The sequence below is a fragment of the Mustela nivalis genome, assembly GCF_964662115.1.
Source record: "Mustela nivalis genome assembly, chromosome: 18".
Taxonomy (NCBI): Eukaryota; Metazoa; Chordata; class Mammalia; order Carnivora; family Mustelidae; genus Mustela; species Mustela nivalis.
In genome coordinates, this window is record NC_139037.1 from 29,467,227 (window position 1) to 29,487,300 (window position 20,074).

Below are 20,074 nucleotides of genomic sequence, written 5' to 3' on the forward strand. Positions count from 1 at the left end.
TAAACCTTGACTAGCTCTGGCCCATCATGGCAGTCTCATTCCACTTGCTCTTGACTGGTTTGGTTGTGGATGGAGACCCAGGGACACTCCCCTCTGGTCACTGGAACGCGGGCATTCTTCTGGACCCCTTCTGGGTAAGGTATTCTTGCTCTTTGGAAAAGGTTGGAAGAAAAGGATCCTTTCGCGTTGCTAGGCATTGCCACATTTGGGTATGCCTCTGTCTGAAGCCCAGGGCACCAGCCCCCAGAGCCCGCCCTACCTTGTGAGATAAATCCCCCTTGCTATGGAAGCCAGTGTGAGCTGGGTTTATCTGGAAGGGGCCACCCCAAGGATTCTAACTGATGGTTGCCTGAGGCATCTAGGGCGGTTGTGGGCAATTGGATGTGAACCATGGAAGCTCAGTGGAGAGGTCTGGGCTGCAGTAACATACATGAGTCCTGGGGGAAGGAAGGAGCTGGCCAGGCAGAGAGTGGAGGGTAACATCAGTCTGGGAGAGGATAATGAGCCTGCAAACAAGGTCGGGAGGGATTGGGCCATGTAGGTGCCAGGGAGACCACCTGTGGCCAGAGGAAAGCATTTCCTGCTTGCCTCCCTCTTCATATTGACTGACTCTAATACTAAGGGCAGGACAACACGCCCAAGTGTATTCAGCCTGGACAAAAGGAAGCAGCTCAGGAGTGTTTTTCAGCTAGGGGAGGAAGTCGGGTTTCAGAACCAGCCCTGGGGATTAACAAGAGGAGAGTCTGGCTTCCTGCCATTCGAGGTCATTTTTACCAGGATCTCAAAAGCAACCCCAAACGGATCAACCTGGTCAGAGAAGACTTCTCTTCTGAGCACTGTAAGACACGGAGTCAGGTGCGGATGGGAAGGGCGCCCCGAGAAAAGGCACCATCCTAAGAAAAGGGCAGCCGTCACGGAATGGGGCTGGCGACGGTCGTGGGAAATGAGAGGGGACGGTGGGAAGGAGCCCGACGCGGGCTGTGCCTGGGAAGGCCGGCTGAGTCTAGAGCTTGTTTGCAGCCGGGAGGGGCTTCCGTGGTAAACTGTTGAGCAGTAAACGGTGAGACGGGGTGCAAGTGTTCTGGATCAGAGTGAGGGTTTGTGGGGTCAAAAGACTTAGGAGTCAGGGACCGGGAGCTCTGTTGCCATGGAAGAAAGAGGTCCCCGGACTTCGGCGCGCACCAGAGCCACCCGAGGAACTTGTGGCAGATGTAACTCCCGTCGCTCAGCGCCCCCCTGGGTTCGGGTTCTGCAGCTTCAGTCTGACGGGTACATTCTTAACAAGCTCCGCCGGCAGCACTACCGCCAAGCGCGGACAGGGCTGAGCTCCCACCGCGCGCTCCTCCATTCTGTGACGGGTAACACTGCGTTTCTCAACGTTACATAAAACCTTCCAGTAGGTTCCCTCGACCTGTCAGCCACCCTGGTGTCCCCCTCCCACCACTCCGGGGAGATGAGGGGTCTCAGGGCTCGTAGCGCCCCCCGCCCCCAGAGCAGGGAGCTCCCACCGCCGGCTGAGCCCTCCCTCAGGTCACTCTCTCGGGGAAGCTAGCCCCGCCCTCGCCGTGCCACCGCGGGGACTCAGAAAATCCGCAGTCACTGCCTCTCTAAATGGCTGCAGTGGCCACGCACAAACCTGTGGGCGGGCCTCTATGATGACTGACGGATGTCATCGCCAATTACGCTCAGGTGCTTGTTTGTTTCCTCCCCGTCCCTCCCCCGGGGCTGAGATTTCCGTGACTGACAGTTCACTCTGGGCGCTGTTACGTAAGGGGAGGGTCAAGTGCTGCCCCACCCGAGCGGAGCTGATTTGATTGGCAGAGTGGAGTACAGTCGCCCCAACGCCCCCGGAAGAACGTGCTTGACGGACTGGTATGGCAGCCACTTGGCGCCGGGAGGCTGGGCGGAAGCGTCCTGGCCCAGGGGCGTGGGGGCAGAGGGCGGGGCCCAACACGGAGAGCAGGGCGGGGCGGGGAGCAGGCAGGGGCCGGGCTGGCGCTGCGGCCAGAGATGCTGTGGGGCCGCGACGGCGCTCAGCTGCCGGGAGCACTGCGTTGAAGACGCCGAGGTGAGGTGCACTGCTGGGAGGGACGGGAGGCCCGTGGAATCCTTAAACCTGAGCCGCTAGCGTCCTCGGCCCGGCATTTGTCCGCCCTACCCGGAGCTCTCGACTCCGTAGCGACGGCGGCCGCGCTGGGACACGGGGGCGGGGCCGGGCACCTGTCCGGGTTTGCAGGCACCTGCTGCGCCGCGGTCCGCGGGCGGGCGCTGGGGCTGTCCGGGTGCTGGGCCCGGCTGCCTGAGGAAGGGAGGCGGGCCCGACTGGCTCGCCGAGTCCTGCGGCCCGCCCTCCCCGCCTCCGTCCTGCGCCCTCGTTGTGTGTGTGGGGGGGGGGGGCGTCCTCGAGCCCTGGAGGCCCTCAGCTCCCCACCGGAGGGGCTTGCGGGCCCGGGCCGGCCTCGAACTAGCTGCGAAGCTGGGACACGGCCCGCGCCTTGCATCACCCCGAGACAGGTTTGTCCGGATTCCGTGTGTGTGTTGGAGATGGATTTCCGCCCTGGGCGAGGGTGCCGGTCCGGGCTGTCCGCAGCGATCCCGGCCAGGGCCAAGGTTTTTGGTCCTTTCTCGGTGCCGTACTCTTGCCTCCTCTTAACGCGGAATTTAAGGCTTTTCGGGTGATGTATTAAGTTAGTGCCTATTTAGGGATTGTGGCAGGTAGGAAAGCAGCACCCTTCTGAGTTTGGGCTCAAGCCATGTTCAGATCATTCGTGCAGGTCCAAGACACTGATTTCTCAGCTGTATGACGTAAAGGAAGACCGTCCTATTTGGTTTGTATGGCCAAACCAGGAGAAATTCTCCAATTGTTCCCTAGGGCATCCTTCCATCTATGTCACTCCTATTGGAAAATGCTGAACCCTGTCTGGGTAGACTGGACTTCTAATAAACCGAGTGGTTAATCTTCAGGTGATTATGGTGCTACTGGAAACACAGGCAAGCAGTAGAAACTACCTTTTGCTTAAAGGTAACAGGAGCTGGGGGGGCAGGTTTGGATTCTTAAAGGCAGAGTCATGGAATCTTTAGGTGTTAGATTTGGAAGGGACCATACAGGTGAATGAATCACTTCAGGAAATTTACATGGTGGTGAGCACTGCATCCCAAGGGGAGGGATCCTCTGTTAAGTCAGATGTATCCTAGATGACAGCCAGGTGCCGTACATTACTCTGGATCTGAAAAACCAATTTCATTTGGGCCAAACGGGAAGATGCCAGCACACAGTTTTGAGGTCCCAGTCATTCTCCTCTGTGCCCTAGTCACCTTTACAGGCAGGTTTGTGGAGAGCTCTCTGCAAAAAGTTGCTCTATAGTGGGTGTAAGTCAACAGGTTAGTGGAAGAACCAGGAGCCTCATTCCTTTGATTTAATTACTGGGTGGCATTATGTCGTGGCAAGGAAAACAGCAGTAATTGGCACCGCTGAGGTATGGACACTTGGTACCCACCTGCGGATATCATAGGCTTGTCATAAAAATTTTTGCTGTCGGGGACATTTGGTACAGGTTTTTCTCATGATATGCTTCTTACGAGTTTAGCAGAATGTTGCTAAGTTTTGACCCTTTTAACCTTCAGCCTTTTCATTTGGTGCAAGTAGGAATTCAGAGAAGGAGCTGTGCTTTCCACATAACCGAGCTTGGAGAAAATCATCAGAGCGGGGAAGTTTTTCTTACAGCTTGACTTGCTGCTTTTCCTCTGCCTCTTTCTCTGTATTTTTAGCAAATGACCCACTGACTCTGTGACCTTTGAGGCACAGAGTACTTGTCCAGTACTTGAAGCTTTGCTGGGAGATTTATTTGTGAAATGTCTCTGCACTCCTCTCTTGCATTTGTATGTACTGCTTGGCCATTCCTTCAGCATCTCATCCTGTAGTTTCCACACATTAAGCACAGAAAAAGACCATTTCTCGGGGATGATCCTGCCAGGACCCAGTTATCCTCTCTCTTACCTGCTCTACCTTCTCTCTGTTATGTCTCTGGCTACTGGTTTTGTGGGGAATAATAATTTTGTACTTAAAACAACTGTAAGACATAAATAAGCTCCTTGGCTCTTTAATTACCGTAACTCTGAACAGTGATAGACCTTTTGTGTATGTGGGTTCAGTGTTCCCTGCCCCTGCCTGTCCCTATAATCGAATGCCTATGTATGCTAGTAGCAACTGTGGTAGTCCATCCGTATCCTCTGGTTCTGGCACCGAAGCTGAACTGTGTCACTGAATATTCTGAATCCTGGCCGAGGACTCATTACAAAGATTCTCATAAGCATTTAAAGCTGGGAAAGAAACTGGATTCAGAAGAAGGAGGGGTTTGCTGAAGGAAACTTTCTGAAGACTTTTTTCCCCCTAATTTTTATAACTATATATTCTAGAACGTTATGTTGAATTTTTATTTAAGAGTGTCAAATTTAGTATTTAACTGTTTTGGAAATCTTAACTGTTGCTGTTGGTATGTTTCTGTGTTTTCCCATCTCATTTTTAGGTAAAGTGACTTCTGAGGACAGAAGTTTGATGACACAGACCACTGAATTTCTTTGTTTGGAGTCCACGTTATGAACCCTTTCTGGAGTATGTCTGCAAGCTCTGTCCGCAAAGTAGGTATAGTTAATAAATTTAACGAGGAGGGGCGCCTGGGTGGCTTAGTGGGTTAAGCCGCTGCCTTCGGCTCAGGTCACGATCTCAGAGTCCTGGGATCGAGTCCCGCATCGGGCTCTCTGCTCAGCAGGGAGCCTGCTTCCCTCTCTCTCTCTCTGCCTTCCTCTCCATCTACTTGTGATTTCTCTCTGTCAAATAAATAAATAAACTCTTAAAAAATAATAAAAAATAATAAATTTAATGAGGAAACCCATTTGAGTCAAAGTAGAGGTCAAGAATAATTCATACTAAAGTTGCCTATAATCGTAACGAAATTACCTGGCTTTGCTTATTTTGTTTTGTTTAATTTTATTTATTTATTTATTTATTTTGTAATTTCTGTGCCCAGTATGGGGCCTGAATTAACAACCCTGAGATCAAGAGTCATATGCTTTTCCAACAGAGCCAGCCAGGCACCCCTAGGTTTTACTTTTGAGAAATAATTTATTTTGCTGATTAAAGTTAGCTTCTGAGAGTTGGATGGCATCTCAAATTGAAAATCATCCTGGTAATCACAATTCTGAGATTATTTTTTCAGGTATATTTACACAGGATGAAATTTGTGACACATTATTATAGTAGTCTTTCTACTAATTTGCAAGATTCCACAGTCCAAGAAGCTTTGAGAAAGACCAGTCCAATGTAGTCAGCTCAGACTTGAGGGTATGGGTTATTTTCTCCAAACAAAAGGTCTTCTTTTTAAATCGCAAAACCAATACATTTTAAGAAAACTTTAAAAATGCAGACAGAATGAATATAACCTATAACTCCACCTCTAAGAGACCACCGCCAGGAATCCTCTTTTTTCCTATGTACGTGATACCCATTTTTAATGCAGCCTTTGGCTCTACTTGAGCCAAGGAAGTGCCCATGAGATGGTGGTTTCATTTCTGACTCATGTAGACCTTTGTCTTTGACTTAGGCTGACTGACTGTGCTGGGCAGAGTCCAGGTGGAGATCATCTCCATCAGGGACAAGATCAGAATCAGAGCAGCGCAAGGGAGAGCATAGCTCCTTCTGCTGTTTCTAAGCTCTCGAGGTGCTCACACCAGGTGGTGTGACTACAGTTTCAGTCACCTCTACTGTTTGCTTTGAGCTGCTTCGCACCTGACCTTCTACAGCACCTAAGAGCCAAGGGACTCTTCTCTTATGGTTGTCTAGTTGCTAAGTAACCCCTTGCCCTCTTTTTGGGGTCAGCAGAAGAAACCATTTCTTTGTCTGTTTCGTATACATCCTGTAAATACTGGCGTTGTTTTTCTCAGATGTAGCTTTAAATTTTTTTTTTTTTCCTGTTGCTTTAGTCTTCCTTCAGCTTTGCTCTCTTTCTAACCGGCTGCCTACTCAGAGGACTTCCAAGTCGTCTTGATTGTGATGCTAGAACTTCCTTGTGAAAGAGTCATTCCAGCTTTCAGGTCAAGGATAAGAGTGTATCACAGGTACTCTTGTGATTTAAGACTCATGCTAACAGATGTTCTCACCACTTCATCTCGAACAGCGATCTGACGGTGAGGAGAAGGCATTAACAGGGGACGTGATAACCAGCCCTCCACGTGCTGCTCCAAAGAAACAGCTGCCTTGTATTCCCAAAAACGCTTTGCCCATAACTAAGCCTACATCCCCCGCCCCAGCCGCACAGTCAACAAACGGCACACATGCTTCTTACGGACCCTTCTACTTGGAATACTCTCTTCTTGCAGAATTGTAAGTGCTGAAGCTGTCTGGTTAGATTCTGACTGACCTTTGAAGGTGAAAAGGGAAGGTTATTCCGGTGCACTCCGTAAACGCCTGCGTCATTCAGTCTTAAAGCTCAGGTGCATCCCCCTCCGATATCCGATAAATAAGATTGAAAGGAAAACATGGCTTTGCATTTTCACGTCTGTTTTGGAAAGCAAGGGGAAGACCCTGAGACTGAGCACTTAAAGTAGGTCAGGAACTGAGTAACTTAATTTTGGTGTGCCTTGGCAGGAGGTGAGGAAGTCCCCTCCTGAGGAGCTGGTTGTGGAGAATGGGACAGTGGGACACAGGAATCTGTTCTTGGGTCAGACCCAGCTGGAGCTTGGGCTCCACTGTGGTGACCCACCTCGTAAGAGGCATCCTGACAGACTGAGGAGAGGCTCCCAGTAGGCAGAGGTCAGGAAGCCAGACCTTAGGAGCCAACAATGGAAGGAACTGGAACCGCCAACTCGGAGAAGAGACCACGTAGGAAGTACTTATCAGAGCTGCCTCCGTGTATTTGAGGGCCTGTCATTACACAGGGGACTGGACTCCTGCAGAAGCAGCAGTAGGCAGTGATAGGGAAGTCCCAAAGGTTCAGGCTCTGCAGGTGAGAATCACACTAGTCCCAGAAGCTGAAGGTTGGGCTGAAGTCGCAGCATCCATAGCGGGAGGCGAGGAGCGCCGCCCAGAGTGCTGGTCACGCCGGCCGCGGGGGCGCCGGCGGGCTTGGGTTTGAGCATGTGTTCCTGGGCCGAAGTGTGGAGGAGGAATTCTTCAGTTGTGTCATGGTACAGAATCCTCAAGCGTTCCCTGACTATACTCGTGTCGTGCCGGTTAGAGGGTCTGAAGCCCCAGCGCTGCTGGCGGAGTGTGGTTTGGTGACAGTGGTCCCTTTGGCTTTATAATGGAGGCCTTGTGTTTGAGGCTGGGCCGTGGGCTGGACAGGCGTCTATTGTGGCCCAGCTCTGCTGTCTGTATTAGAACACCAAACGGCCTCGCCGTAGTAGCTACATCTGCCAGCTGCGCGTGCTGACGTGCCGAGCTTTAGGGAAAGGATCGCAAATAAATGTGATGGTAAATAGGTAATACAGACAGACAACTAAGGTTCAACACGTTGTTTCTCAGTAAAATCCAGGCTTGGCAGGTTAAACGTATTTTAAGACCCAAAGTCAGCACTGTTCCAGGTCTGATCTCAGCCTTGTGAGATCACCTTTAGGTGCACGGTGACAAGGTCCCAGAGAGCCCGTACCACCTCTTGTCAGGGCCCTTGTCCTCCCTTGCCGTGGGGCCCCCAGAGTACAGGCACCTGGGTTGGAGGGTCGCTTGAGGGGGAGAGCAGAGTGGGGAGCGCCTCACGCACATGCCTGCCTTCGCCAAGAACGCTGTGAGTCTGAATGCGGCCCTCTGCCACATGGACTGGTGTTCACAGCTGAGGTGACACCTAAATGAGGGCAGTTGTGGGGAATTTTTATGCTTATTATCTAAAATCGTGCTTCAGGAGGCTTTTGAACGTGTGTGGGTGAAATCTATTGTCCATAGTCACAAAAGCAAAAATTGTACATCTTTTTCCTAAAATTTAACGTCCAGAATTTAAATCAGTTTGCATTGTTCAGAATTACCTACTGGTTGGTTTCCAAGGTGATGTTTTGGGAAAGTTGATTTCTGGGAAGAAAACTTGATTCTTTGTGTACCCCTGCTTGGCTTGACTTTCTTCGTCTGGGGCCGGCTCTGGCTCCTGTTTTCTCTGTGAGCTTGATCTGGAAAGCTGGGACACGGGTACGAGCCTGAGCCGGGTGAGATGGTGAGGACTTGGCTTGTGTGGTAGCTGCTGGCTGCCCGTCAGGGGACTAGTGCTTGTCTCGAAAAGTGAATGCAGGGTGGTTTGATCTGTATGTGTCATTTCTAGCCATACAATTTTACTATTCTTCTGTTTTAGTACCTTGGTCGTGAAGCAAAAGCTGCCGGGTGTCTATGTGCAGCCGTCTTACCGCTCTGCATTAAGTAAGGAGGATTTGTTCTAAATTTATAGCATATTTGGTTCCTTTGACACAAACTTGGGTCTTAACTGTTTATTTTTCCCCACAGTGTGGTTCGGAGTAATATTCATACGGCATGGACTGTATCAAGACGGTGTGTTTAAGTTTACAGTTTACATCCCTGATAACTACCCGGATGGTGACTGCCCCGTAAGTAAGGTGTCCAGTCTGCCTTCCTTTGCTGGGTCCGAGGAGGACTTAAGGAGCTTGAAAGATTCCTTGGTTCTTTTCCTGAGCTCATTTTACGATTTCAGTTTCCCAAAATGTTTTGTCTATGCAGTCGTTTTTGGAGGGCATTTTTGTGCTTTGTTGCGTCTTTTGCCACGCCAACCTCTGCCCTTAGTGTCCCTGGTTTCTCTGCTCAGGGTGTGTGATGGAGGCTGGCTGTGCACACGGCAGTGTTGTGCTACAGCAGAGCAAAGGGTGCCTGCCCTCTGGTTGCAAAACTGAGTTTTACAGGAAAATGGTGGAAGTTGTTAAGTATCCCTCTCGAGGCAGCTCTTTGACTTAAAATACCATGAGTGCCTTGTCCTGAAGCTCCCCTTACACCTCTCTGTATGGGTCCAGTAAGCTCCCTGCTTCCACTAAAGGACACGTCTCTCTCTTTAAATACAGCGCTTGGTGTTCGATATTCCGGTCTTTCACCCGCTAGTCGACCCCACCTCAGGGGAACTGGATGTCAAGAGAGCATTTGCAAAATGGAGGTTAGTAAATGAGATTTACTTTGGTGACCTACGTCAGCAGGACGATACTTTAGTGATCCTACGTGTTTCTCTTCAGGCGGAACCATAATCACATTTGGCAAGTTTTAATGTACGCAAGGAGAGTTTTCTACAAGATTGATACATCAAGCCCCCTAAACCCAGAGGCTGCAGTGCTGTATGTTCCTTTGCTTTGTCCTTTTAGATACATTTGACAGTGCAGCTAAGTAGATTACGTTGGTAACTTTTTGAATTAAACTTTTAATACAGGTATGAAAAAGATGTTCAGCTTTTTAAAAGCAAAGTGGTGGACAGTGTTAAGATGTGCACGGCTCGTTTGTTTGACCAACCTAAGATAGAAGACCCCTACGCAATTAGGTAAGTGGCCCACGATCTAGATAAGCTGCACTTTGCCATCCTGTAGTTCCATGTTTCAGCTGGTCTTAGAATGGGGATTTAAAAGAGTGTATCATCTGTTAGCCTACAACCTTTATAATTTGTTGGCAGCTCGCTTTCTGATACCTCTTAGGTATCCCTGAAACAGAAAGCTTTACGTCGGGGCACCTGGGTGGCTCAGTTGTTAAGCGTCTGCCTTCGGCTCAGGTCCCAGGGCCTTGGGATCAAGTCCCATTTCGATCCCGCTTCCCTGTGGCGGGAAGCCTGCTTCTCCCTCTCCCACACCCACTGCGTGCATTCCCTCTCTTGCTGTCTCTCTCTGTCAAATAAATAAATAAAATCTTTAAAAAAGAAAAGAAAGAAAAAAAGAAAGCTTTACATTGACTGGCATATTATGTCAATAGCAAGCTATTAGTGACTTTGATTTCCTAAGGATCCTTGTCATGTGCACGTTCAAATGTCCAGACTTTTCAGCTGACAGTTTCTAGCTGGAACCTCTCTTAAACTGCCACATCACTCACTAATGCTCAGATTTGGGGAAAAGAGGGGAAACCGAATAGTGTGAATAGCGCGTTCCTTTATCACTAGGATATTTAATCTCGGAAGCGTCTGAAGGATTACTGAGACCTGAGGAATTGGTGATTTAGCTCTCTGGCAACACGTACTGCTGGAAGGCTGGTGGTCCAGTGGGTGAGAGGCCTGGCCTCTGCGGACAGACTGGCTGGACTTTGCACTTACTGACTTGGGTGACTCAGAGCAGTGACTTACTTTGACTGCCACGCTTTCGTCATCTGTAAATAATAATACTTTAGGGATGGTTGTGAAGCTGAAATGAGCTGACATGACATGTGTAAGTGCTTCCTAAGGGAGAGTTACCCTATGAGAATCATCTAGAGTCACATCTAAAACTTACATGTTGACAACTGGTTATTGCTCCTTGTTAAGTTTTGTTAAGGGAATAAATGGATATTCTACAAATTTAGTAAGCCAAAGCAGTTTTTAAATATTTCTCTCTTCCTTAAGCTTTTCTCCATGGAATCCTTCTGTACATGATGAAGCCAGAGAAAAGATGCTGACTCAGAAGGTGAGTACATAACCATTTTTGAAATCATTAACTGTTTCCTTTCTGAAATGTCTTCGCTGGAGATTACTCATTATGTACAAGTAACTTTTTGGGAAATGAGTTTGTACAGGACTGACTCCATCAGTCTTATGTTTAATGTCTGTTTTTGATTATGCCTAGAAGAAGCCTGAAGAACAGCACAATAAAAGTGTTCATGTTGCCGGCCTGTCATGGGTAAAGCCTGGTTCAGTACAACCTTTCAGTAAAGAAGAGAAAACAGTAGCAACTTAAGCGCTGGTGAATCTGGTGCACCGTGCACTTTCCTGCCGGACTCGGGCCTAGTTAGAGCTGACCGATGGCAAAGGACTGCCGGAAGAGTAAAACTGTGCGAACGAGGACTGGTATCAGTGTGTCCGTGTGTGCGTGGGTTCTAACAACAAGTTTTGGAAACCTCTCTCTAAGTAATGCATTACTTCTGTCAGAAGTGTCTTTAGGGTGGTTATCTAGTTGAGTACTCCAAATTATTGGGGACCTCGAGGCTTAAGTATTTTTCTGAATATAACGCTAAAGGTAAGTTACGTTCATTTAAACTAATAGAGTAGCAGAGTTCGGCACTCTCGTGACTCTGACATGCGTGGTTTCAGTTGTATATAATGTCAGGACGAGGAGGTAGAGAGAACAGGTTCCGTAGCTGATGAGCACTTGGAAATGGAAGATCATCCGAACCTCAGTCCTCAGTCTGCTGTCTTACTACTTTACAGACTCCTGTCAATCACTGAGGTACACATTAGGTGAGTGAGAGGAAACCAGAACACTTGTTCATAGCTGAGGTTTTTTTTTCTTTTTTTTTAAAAGGAAATTACTTACTGTATTTTTATGGCAGGAGGGAGAAAGTGTTAAAACGGTTTCTAATGAAGTCAGATATTTAAATGATGAATGACTAATGTGTTTTGTAGAAACAAAAATAAACCAATAAATGATTGTTCTTTGTCATTTATGCAGGAAACTAAATAGCCCTTTCTCAATATAACTAAACAAAGATTAACTTATAAATGCTTTATTGAAAAATACACTTATTTTCATATAAAATTACAGTAGCAGTAAGTATCTTAAAGGTTTTATAAATATTTTTGCACCACTATTCTAACTGAACAGTGTAAGTTCCATATTTCTTTCAGAGCAATATGAAGTTACCCAGTAACTTGGTTTATACTGATTCAATTTACAATTGAATTTTCTCCCTAATAAGATTATTCGTTCAACTTTAAAACTGCTGGAACAATAGTGATTAATAAAGGTATATATAGATAATTCAATAGCTTGTTAAATAACATTTCTAATTTTTATAAATGGTACTAGGTACTAATAAAAACCGAAATTCTCCAATCTATTTTTTAAACTGCCAGGAACACACCCAAAGATATCTTAAATTTGTCACCTTAATAGACACATGTCTTTCAGATAACTACCTCCTAAATAAGAGGTCATAATTTTCCATATTGCCTTAATTCAACTTGATTTAAAATCTTTACTTAGCTAGCTGATCCCTATTAACAACAAAAAACTGGAGAATTTAAAACACATGCCCAAAGGTGGCTACTGGGGCTTGAACAGTTTTAAAAAAGTACAAAAGCATCAAAGATGATATTGCATGTTTAGCCTGGAAGTTTTGTACGCCATGAAGTTCACATTGTAGAAAGTGCCATCGCAAATATACAGCAAAATCTGGGTTACAAAATCATGCTTTTTACAGCCCTAAAGTGCCACTTCTTATACAAATTCACTCACACATTGCACACCAAACAATCCAGCACTTACCACACTGTACCACACCTAACGGGGAGAGGGAAGAATTACATAAGGGGAACGGGAGATTTGGGAAAATCTAGGAGCTCCAAATCTGGGCTCTCTCCCTTGTTCTGTTTCAGGAACCAAAATCCTCCTAACTCCTACCAAACGTTTTGGGACAAACACCTCTTAAGTTTTTGTTTTTGCTTTTCATGAGGGCCAGAAGCTGACCACAAAACAGGTAGGAATGAACTGACAGCCAGTCCCTCTGCCAGAGCACGTCAACAGAGACCTCTTACACATATATTTGAGCACGCTCTGTTCCCTGTAATACTTGCAAAAGCATTGCTGAAGAGTTAAAAAAAAAAAAAAAAAAAAAAATCCTGTCTGGATTCTAAGCAGCCTTGATGGCAAGCACTGAGGGATAGGAAAAAGGCAGTTGGGATGAGTAGAGATATCCTAAGGATACGGAAGATTAGGAAACGAGCCCCATAATCTAGCATGCATTACCGGTGCTGCCCAACAGTTTGTGAAAAGACCGTTTCAGTACAACCGACTAACCTCAGTGAGAACCTCGGTCATTAGCTACATCTTGGAGACGACGTAATAAGGCAGAATGATTTTCTGGGCAAATTCTTTTTGCAGGTGATTCACTTCCATCTTCCAAAAGAATCCCTCTCTTTTTGGTTGGAGTTTCTCCTGTTCGTATCATACTGTTAATTTCTCTCAGTCTCTAGAGTGGGGGGAAAACATACAAAACTTTAAAATGCTCATACGTCAAGTTCAGTGATATGTCAGAGAACCTCAAATGAGTTTCAAGAGTTCGAACATCTTGGGGAGCCTGGGTGGCTCAGTGGGTTAAAGACTTTGAACATCTTTATAAAGAAACTAACTACTGAATTATACCTTTCCAATTTTACTTCTCAGCTGGCCGACACTGATGACTCTCTGGGTTGGAGGGCAGAGTGTTTCTCTTTTTTAACAAGCTCCAGGGGTGATTCTGATGTAAACTTTTCCAAAAGTAAGAATTCACGAATTTGTGATTTTGTTGTTTTACAATAGTTATAGAGCATCACCTTGCTGTGCCATAGTCAATTCCGTATGTCTCCATTTTTCTTTTTTAAAAAATAGTGTGCTTTTACACAGTATTATGCCCCTTTCAGTCTAGTGTTACTCATTTTTTAGCAGTGGTTCCAAACTGGAATTTCACAGGACAAGTAAACCTTAATTCCCTAAAGTATCCATTATAAGTAATTTATTAGTATGATCTAGAAGGTACTAGTTATTTTCTCATCCATCGGAGAGTTGAGAAAAATTTGACAAATCTGTCTTCTGTGGTTAAGGTGAGGAACCCTGATTGAGGAAAAACTGCCAGGATGCCAGTAAGATTGGACGTATATATAAAGCCTTCAGCACTAAGTTTCTCCAAAGCCCCAAAAATCAGTGGCCACGTTATTTTCTGGCAGTTTGTTGGCCACATTTTTTTTTTTTTTCACACGCTGCTTCACTCTATGTTTCCTTAGGGAAAATATACTCACCACATTCACCCGCACTTATTACATGAACTCTCAAACAGGAAAGCAGAGAGAGGGGGGTAATGAACTCTCCCCTAGCGATCACCCCACTGGGCCAGTTTTGGTCTGTCATGCTTGATCTATACCCTCATTCATTTCCCATTCACCAGACTATCTTAAGGCTAATCCTAGGCCTATTTTATTCATATTTTATTCTTTATTTTAAAATAATTTTTCTGAGGTTTTAAATAAAATCAGTATTCTTTATTACTAGCATATGCACCCTCCCAAACCTCAACCACTCTCAGGAAGCTTTCCTTTGACTTTTTCTTCTACCCTCTTGCATTCCTAAACTCTAGTCTTGTATTCACTTGACTATTCTTTAAATTGTTAGGTGCATATAATGTATACATATCTTGTGAATATATAGTATATAACAATATACACAGCACATTTATGCCATATATAATGTATGTAATGTGTTAAATACAATTTATATACAATTCATAGTATCTTACACAATCTGCACAGGTACATATTTAAAATACAAATTCTTACTCCCCCCAAAAGCTCATACAGAATATGCTGAGACTTCTTATCCTCACCAAATTCCTGGGACACCTACTGTTATTTTTCATTCACTGGACTGATCAGGCTACTGTAGAGCCTCTGCTTTCTATCTACAAATGCACTCACTAGAAATGTAATACTGTCTATTAAGTGGGGTTTAAAAAAAATTTGAAATGGCAGGGGCACCTGGATAGCTCAGTCGGTTAAGCATCCGACTCTCGATCTCAGTTCAGGTCTTCATCTTGGGGTCATGAGTTCAAGTGCCACGTCTGGCTCCTTGATGGATGTGGAGCCAACTTAAAAAAACCTGAAATGGCGTATTTTGTGTGTTGTTTGGAACAGTTGCTCAGTCAACACTGCATCTTAGATCTTTCCGTATCAGTACAGACGCACATCTCTTTAGCTGCTGTGTGCTGTCCTCGTTTAATCCCATTAATATATGATTTCCTCCCACTTGTTTAAGACAAGCAATGTTCTAATACTTGACAAGACTATACCAGTATGCCGAACTGCCCTGATAAATGTTACTAATGGTCCCCAATCATGTTAATTACCTTGTGTGGTATTTTAGAATTCTCTTCTTATGGTGGTGTAATTGGTTCTAGACCCGAGGTACTTCTGAGCTCAGCTATCATCTACTCAGTCATGATGACAGATGTTTCTTCAGCAGTCTCATTTTGTTATTTATTGGAGAAACTCCCAATTCTCTGTAAAAATTTTTCTGAAACCTTTCCAGGTGGTGATAGGTAAGATTGAAAGCCACTGATTTAGATGGTTAGTCTGACTTTTTTTGCCCCAAATGTCATTTTTTAAAGGTTTACTTACAGTAAAACTCACTCTTAAAATATATATAGTGGTACATATTTTGACAAACACAGCCCTGTAAGTACCACAATAAATAAGTTTCTTCGTTTCCCCCAAATTCCCACATTGCTAGTTAAGGGACACAGCTCAGGGGCCCCCTGCCAGCAAGCACTGATAATGTGTTCCTTGTCCCTATAGTTTGCCTTTTCCAGACTCTCTCAGAAATGAAACCCTATAGTAAGTGGCCTACCGAATCCAGGGGGTTTCACTTAAGCACCAACGCATCTGAGGCTCATCCGTGTTGCCGGGTGTATCAGTAGTTAGTTCCCTTTTACGGCAAAGTAGTTGGCCATCACTCAGGCATACCACAGGTCTGCTTATCCACTGGCCAGCTGGAGGACATGTGGGTGGTTTCCCACTTTTTGGCAATTAGGAATAGTTTTAAATGTCCATGTATGTGTTTTGTATGAACCTTGGGTGAACATCTAGAAGTGAAATTATTGGTTATATTGTAAGGGCATGTTTGTAAGAAAATGCCAAACTGTTTTCCAGGTATTAGAGCTATGCTGGATCATTTTGAATTCTCACCAGGAATACATAAAAGTTCCCAGTACTCCGTTATCATCGCCAGAATTTGTTACTAACGTTTTCTGGTTTTAGCCATCCTAACAGGCATGTAATGGATGAAGCATGTTTGAATCTTTTGCGTAGTTTTAAATCTGGTTGGTTGGTTTTCCTTTTGCATTTTGATAATCCTTTATATGTTACAGAATTAAATCCTTCATCAGGTAAGAGGTTTGTGAACTTTTCTCCCAGTTTGCAGCTTGTTTTTTAAAGAGCAGGAATTCTTAATTTTGATGGAAGTCTGATTTATCAGTCTTTTATGGATTGTGCTTTTGATTCTGCTACCTAAGAAGTCTTTGTGTAAACCATGTTCACAAACATTTTGTTCCCCTATGGTTTCTCCTAGAAGTTTTGTAAGTTTTACACTTAGGTCCACGGTCCATTTTGATTCATTTTTTATGTGGTGCAGAGTATGGGTACAAGTTTACTATTTGTATATGGTTATCAAGTTGTTTTGTACCTTGGCCGACGATCCGTTGACCATGGATAGGTAGTCTATTTCTGGATTTTATTCTAGTCTATCAATCTGTATGTCCTTTCACCAATAACACAGTGTCTTGATTACCACAGCTTCATAGTTAAGTCTTGAAATCAGTGTGGGTCTTCCACCTTTTTCAGAATTGTTTAATCTAGTTCCTTTGGATTTTCATATAAATTTTGGAACCAGTTTAACTTGCACAAATAATTCTGCTAGGATTTTGTCAGGAATTGGATTGAATTTATAGACCAAGTGGAAGAAAACGGACATCGTGAAAATGTCATCCAATTCATGAACATGGAATTTCTCCACTTTCAGTCGTTCCTTCACCAGCGTTCTACAAATCTCAGGATGTAAGAGTCTTGTACACCTTTTGTCAAAACTTATCCCTAAGTTGTGGTCGTGTTTTTTGTTTGTCCAGTTTGGGGCTTGAACTCAAAACCCTGAGATCAAGATCTGAGCTGAGATCAAGAGCTGGGTGCTTACTGACAGAGCCAGTCAGGCACCTTCCCCCTCCCAAGTATTTAGTGTTATGGTGCTTTAGAAAATTTTTACTTCTCATTACTTGTTGCTAGTATACAGAAATAAAATTAATTTTTATATATTAGTCATATAATTTTGCTAATTGCTAATCTTATTCCACTAGCATTTTTTAGATTTTCATCTTTCTGTATAGAAAATCATTGTGAATGGAGATAATTTTATTTCTTCCTTTTCAGTCTGTATGCCTTCTTTATCTTGCCTTATTACATATGCGAGGGCCTACAGTTATGTTCAATAGGAGTGGTGAGAGCAGATATCCTTGCCTTGTTCCTGATCTTCACAGTGGAAGACTGGATGCCTTCTCTCTTAGTGTGATGGTAGCTGCAGATGTTTTTGGTATGCAGTCTTGATCAGATTGAGCAAGTCTCCTGAGAGGTTTATCATGAACGTTGCATTCTGTCAAATGTCTTTTTCTTCAACTAGTGAGATGATTTATCACCTTCACTTTTTAGAAGAGTTTGGATGGAACTGGCATTACAGCTGACTGTTGAACAACATGGGTTTGACTTGAATGGGTCTACTTATACTTGATTTTTTTTGATGATTTCAGTATTTTCATTTACTTTATAGTATGTACTATATATACAAAATATGTGTTAGTTAGCAGTTTTTGTTTTCAGTAAGGTTTCTAGTCAACAGTAGGCAATTAATAGTTAAGTTTTGGGGAAGTCCGAAGTTATACACAGATGTTCGACTGCATGGGGTATGGTGTCCTAACCCCCGTGCTGTTCAAGGGTCAACTGTATCTTCCTTAAGTATTTGGTAGAATTTACCACTGAACAGTTTTCTTTGAGAGGATGTTTTTAAATTATAAATTCAGTTCACTTGATACAGGGTCACTGAGACTGCTTGTTCAGTATGTTTTAGAAGTGTATGTCTTTCAAGGAATTGATCCATTTCATCTGCATTATTACTTGTATTGGCAAAAAGTTGTTTAACCTTCATTATATATTCTTAATATCTGTAGGACCTGTACTGATAATTCTAATTTCTGATCTTGTTGATTCATTTATTAATCCTGATTAGTCTGTGCAGAGATGTATCAATTTTTTAAAACCTTCTAAAAAAAAACCCTGGTTTTTCATGGCGTTAATTTTCTGTATCTTAAGCTGTTTTACAGATTCCTGCTTTTTTCTAGTTGTTTAGGGTGAAATCTTAGGTCACTAATTTGGGACCTTTCTTCTGTTCTCATGTTAAGTATTTTAGTGCTATAAATTTCCCTCTCAACATTGCTTTTGCTGCATCTAGCAAATTTTGGTATGTCAAGTTTTCATTTAGTTCAAAATACTTTCTAATTTCTTTTCTTTTTTGAATTAATAGAAGTATGCAATTTAGTTTGCATAAATTTGGGGGTTTTCCAGGTATCTGTTACTGATATCTGATTTGATTCTGTTGTGGTAAAAGAAAATACATTATTTGAATCCTTTAAAATTTACCGAGACTTGTTTTATGGTCCTCAGTGTGGTCTGTGTTGGTAAATGTTCCAACTGATGCTGTTGGAGTGTTCTATAAATGTTAGTTAGCCAATTTGGTTGTTCACATCTTGAATATTTTTATTGATTTTTTCTGCTTACTTGTTCTATCAATTATGTTGAAATGTCTTGATTATAAAGGATTTTATGCCCCATGACTGGGAAATGACCTTCTTTATCAGTGGTAATATTCTTATTAATGACATGAAAGCTGGAGTAACTACAGTAATTACTGTTAGCAGAGTATAACGTTTTCCATCCTTTTGCTTTTTTTAAAAAACTACCTTATTGGGATATAGTTTACATACCATACAATTCAACCATTTGAAGCTCACAAAACCATGGTTTTTGGTATATTCTTAAGAGTTGTGCAATCACTGCTACATTAAATTGTGCAATTCATTACCACATGTGCCCAGTAACAGAAACCTTCCATTCCTTCCAGTCCTAGGCTATCACTAATCCATTTTGTGCTTCTATAAATTGGCCCATTCTGGACATTTCATATAAATGGCATCATATAATATTTATCCTTTTTTTTTTTTTAAGATTTTATTTATTTATTTGACAGAGATCACAAGCAGGCAGAGAGGCAGGCAGAGAGAGAGAGAGAGAAGCAGGCTCCCCGCTGAGCAGAGCCCAATGCGGGGCTCGATCCCAGGACCCTGAGATCATGACCTGAGCCGAAGGCAAAGGTTTTAACCCACTGAGCCACCCAGGCACCCCAATATTTATCCTTTTGTGGCTACTTTAACTTAGCTTGTTTTCAAGGTCCACCCATGTTGCAGAATGTGTCTGTACTTTTTATTGAAGTAATACTCCACCGTGTGGACACTTACTGAGTTATCGTCCTTTTGGTTTAAACTGTCTGTGTCTTGATATTTAAAGTGGGTTACTTATAAGTGGTAAATAGCTGGGTCTTGCCTTTGTGTCCAGACTTCCAATTTCTGGCTTTCAATAAGTATATTTAGACCACTTACATTAATTGCTATTTGTGTACTATTTTCCCATGTGTTTTTTCCTTTTTCCTCCCTTTTTGTCCTTCTTTCAAATTGAGTATTCTGGCTTATATTACTGAGTATTCATTTTTTCCACTTAACTTTTATTTAATCCAGATGGAATTTATTTGGTTATAGGGTGAATATCTAACACAGGCATACATAATGTGATTTTTTTTTTTTTTTTTTGTGGTGGCTCCTGCATCAAACAAGTGCATCACTGACATTTTCCAGGGGGGTTTGCTTTGTGTCTTTGTATGAAATTTTAGTAATTCTCTCAAGATTTTGAAGTTTTTCATAATATCTGTAAAGGTGATCTTTGGTGATTAAGAGTCACTGAAAGCTCAAAGAAATGGTTAGCATATTTTTTTAATTAAGGTATGAACAGGTTTTTTTAGATGTAATGCACAGTAACAGACAACAGTATAGTATAAACATAACTTTTATATGCACTGGGAAATAAAAAATTTCATTTAACTGCCTTCACTGTAGTGGTCTGGACCTGCACCTGCAGTATCTCTGAGCTATGTCATCTGTTCCAGTTGCTTTTGGGGCTATTGATGATTTATGTTTCCAGCTTTCACGATCCCACTGGCAATATCACTGGAATCAGATCAAACCTATGCAGTTTCTGGAGAAAACTATGTCTTTACATATTTGGTTTTCCTATTTAGAAACATCAGTATGTCTTCA

The 20,074-nt window shown here is 43.6% G+C and overlaps 2 protein-coding genes and 1 long non-coding RNA gene across 12 annotated transcripts in view; 2 read left to right on the forward strand and 1 right to left on the reverse strand.

Moving 5' to 3' along the window:
* The first annotated feature begins 588 nt into the window (after positions 1 to 588).
* Positions 589 to 11,571, forward strand: AKTIP (AKT interacting protein). Of its 6 annotated transcripts, none has more exons than XM_082712142.1 (10): positions 589 to 838; positions 4,527 to 4,638; positions 6,174 to 6,379; positions 8,331 to 8,395; positions 8,480 to 8,580; positions 9,046 to 9,134; positions 9,211 to 9,309; positions 9,402 to 9,509; positions 10,551 to 10,611; positions 10,774 to 11,571. In XM_082712142.1, the coding sequence occupies exons 2-10, from the start codon at positions 4,597 to 4,599 to the stop codon at positions 10,879 to 10,881; spliced, it is 879 nt and encodes a 292-aa protein (XP_082568268.1). In that variant the 5' UTR covers positions 589 to 838; positions 4,527 to 4,596; the 3' UTR covers positions 10,882 to 11,571. The 6 variants fall into 6 exon arrangements, with proteins under 6 accessions (XP_082568268.1, XP_082568265.1, XP_082568263.1 ...); XM_082712139.1 differs by having other exon boundaries at positions 598 to 838; positions 10,771 to 11,571; XM_082712137.1 differs by lacking the exon at positions 589 to 838 and adding an exon at positions 1,934 to 2,068 and having other exon boundaries at positions 10,771 to 11,571.
* Positions 11,572 to 11,631: 60 nt separating this feature from the next.
* RBL2 (RB transcriptional corepressor like 2) overlaps positions 11,632 to 20,074 on the reverse strand; it is a 54,184-nt gene continuing 45,741 nt past the window's right edge. For all 5 annotated transcript variants that reach the window (XM_082712126.1, XM_082712128.1, XM_082712130.1 and 2 more), the window contains one exon: positions 11,632 to 13,111. In XM_082712126.1, the coding sequence (XP_082568252.1) occupies positions 12,941 to 13,111 (171 nt within the window). In that variant the 3' untranslated portion in view covers positions 11,632 to 12,940. The remainder of the gene's footprint in view (positions 13,112 to 20,074) is intronic.
* On the forward strand, positions 13,118 to 18,541 carry LOC309853737. Its single transcript, XR_014305907.1, has 2 exons — positions 13,118 to 13,477; positions 16,037 to 18,541. It is a non-coding gene; the product is annotated as an uncharacterized lncRNA (long non-coding RNA).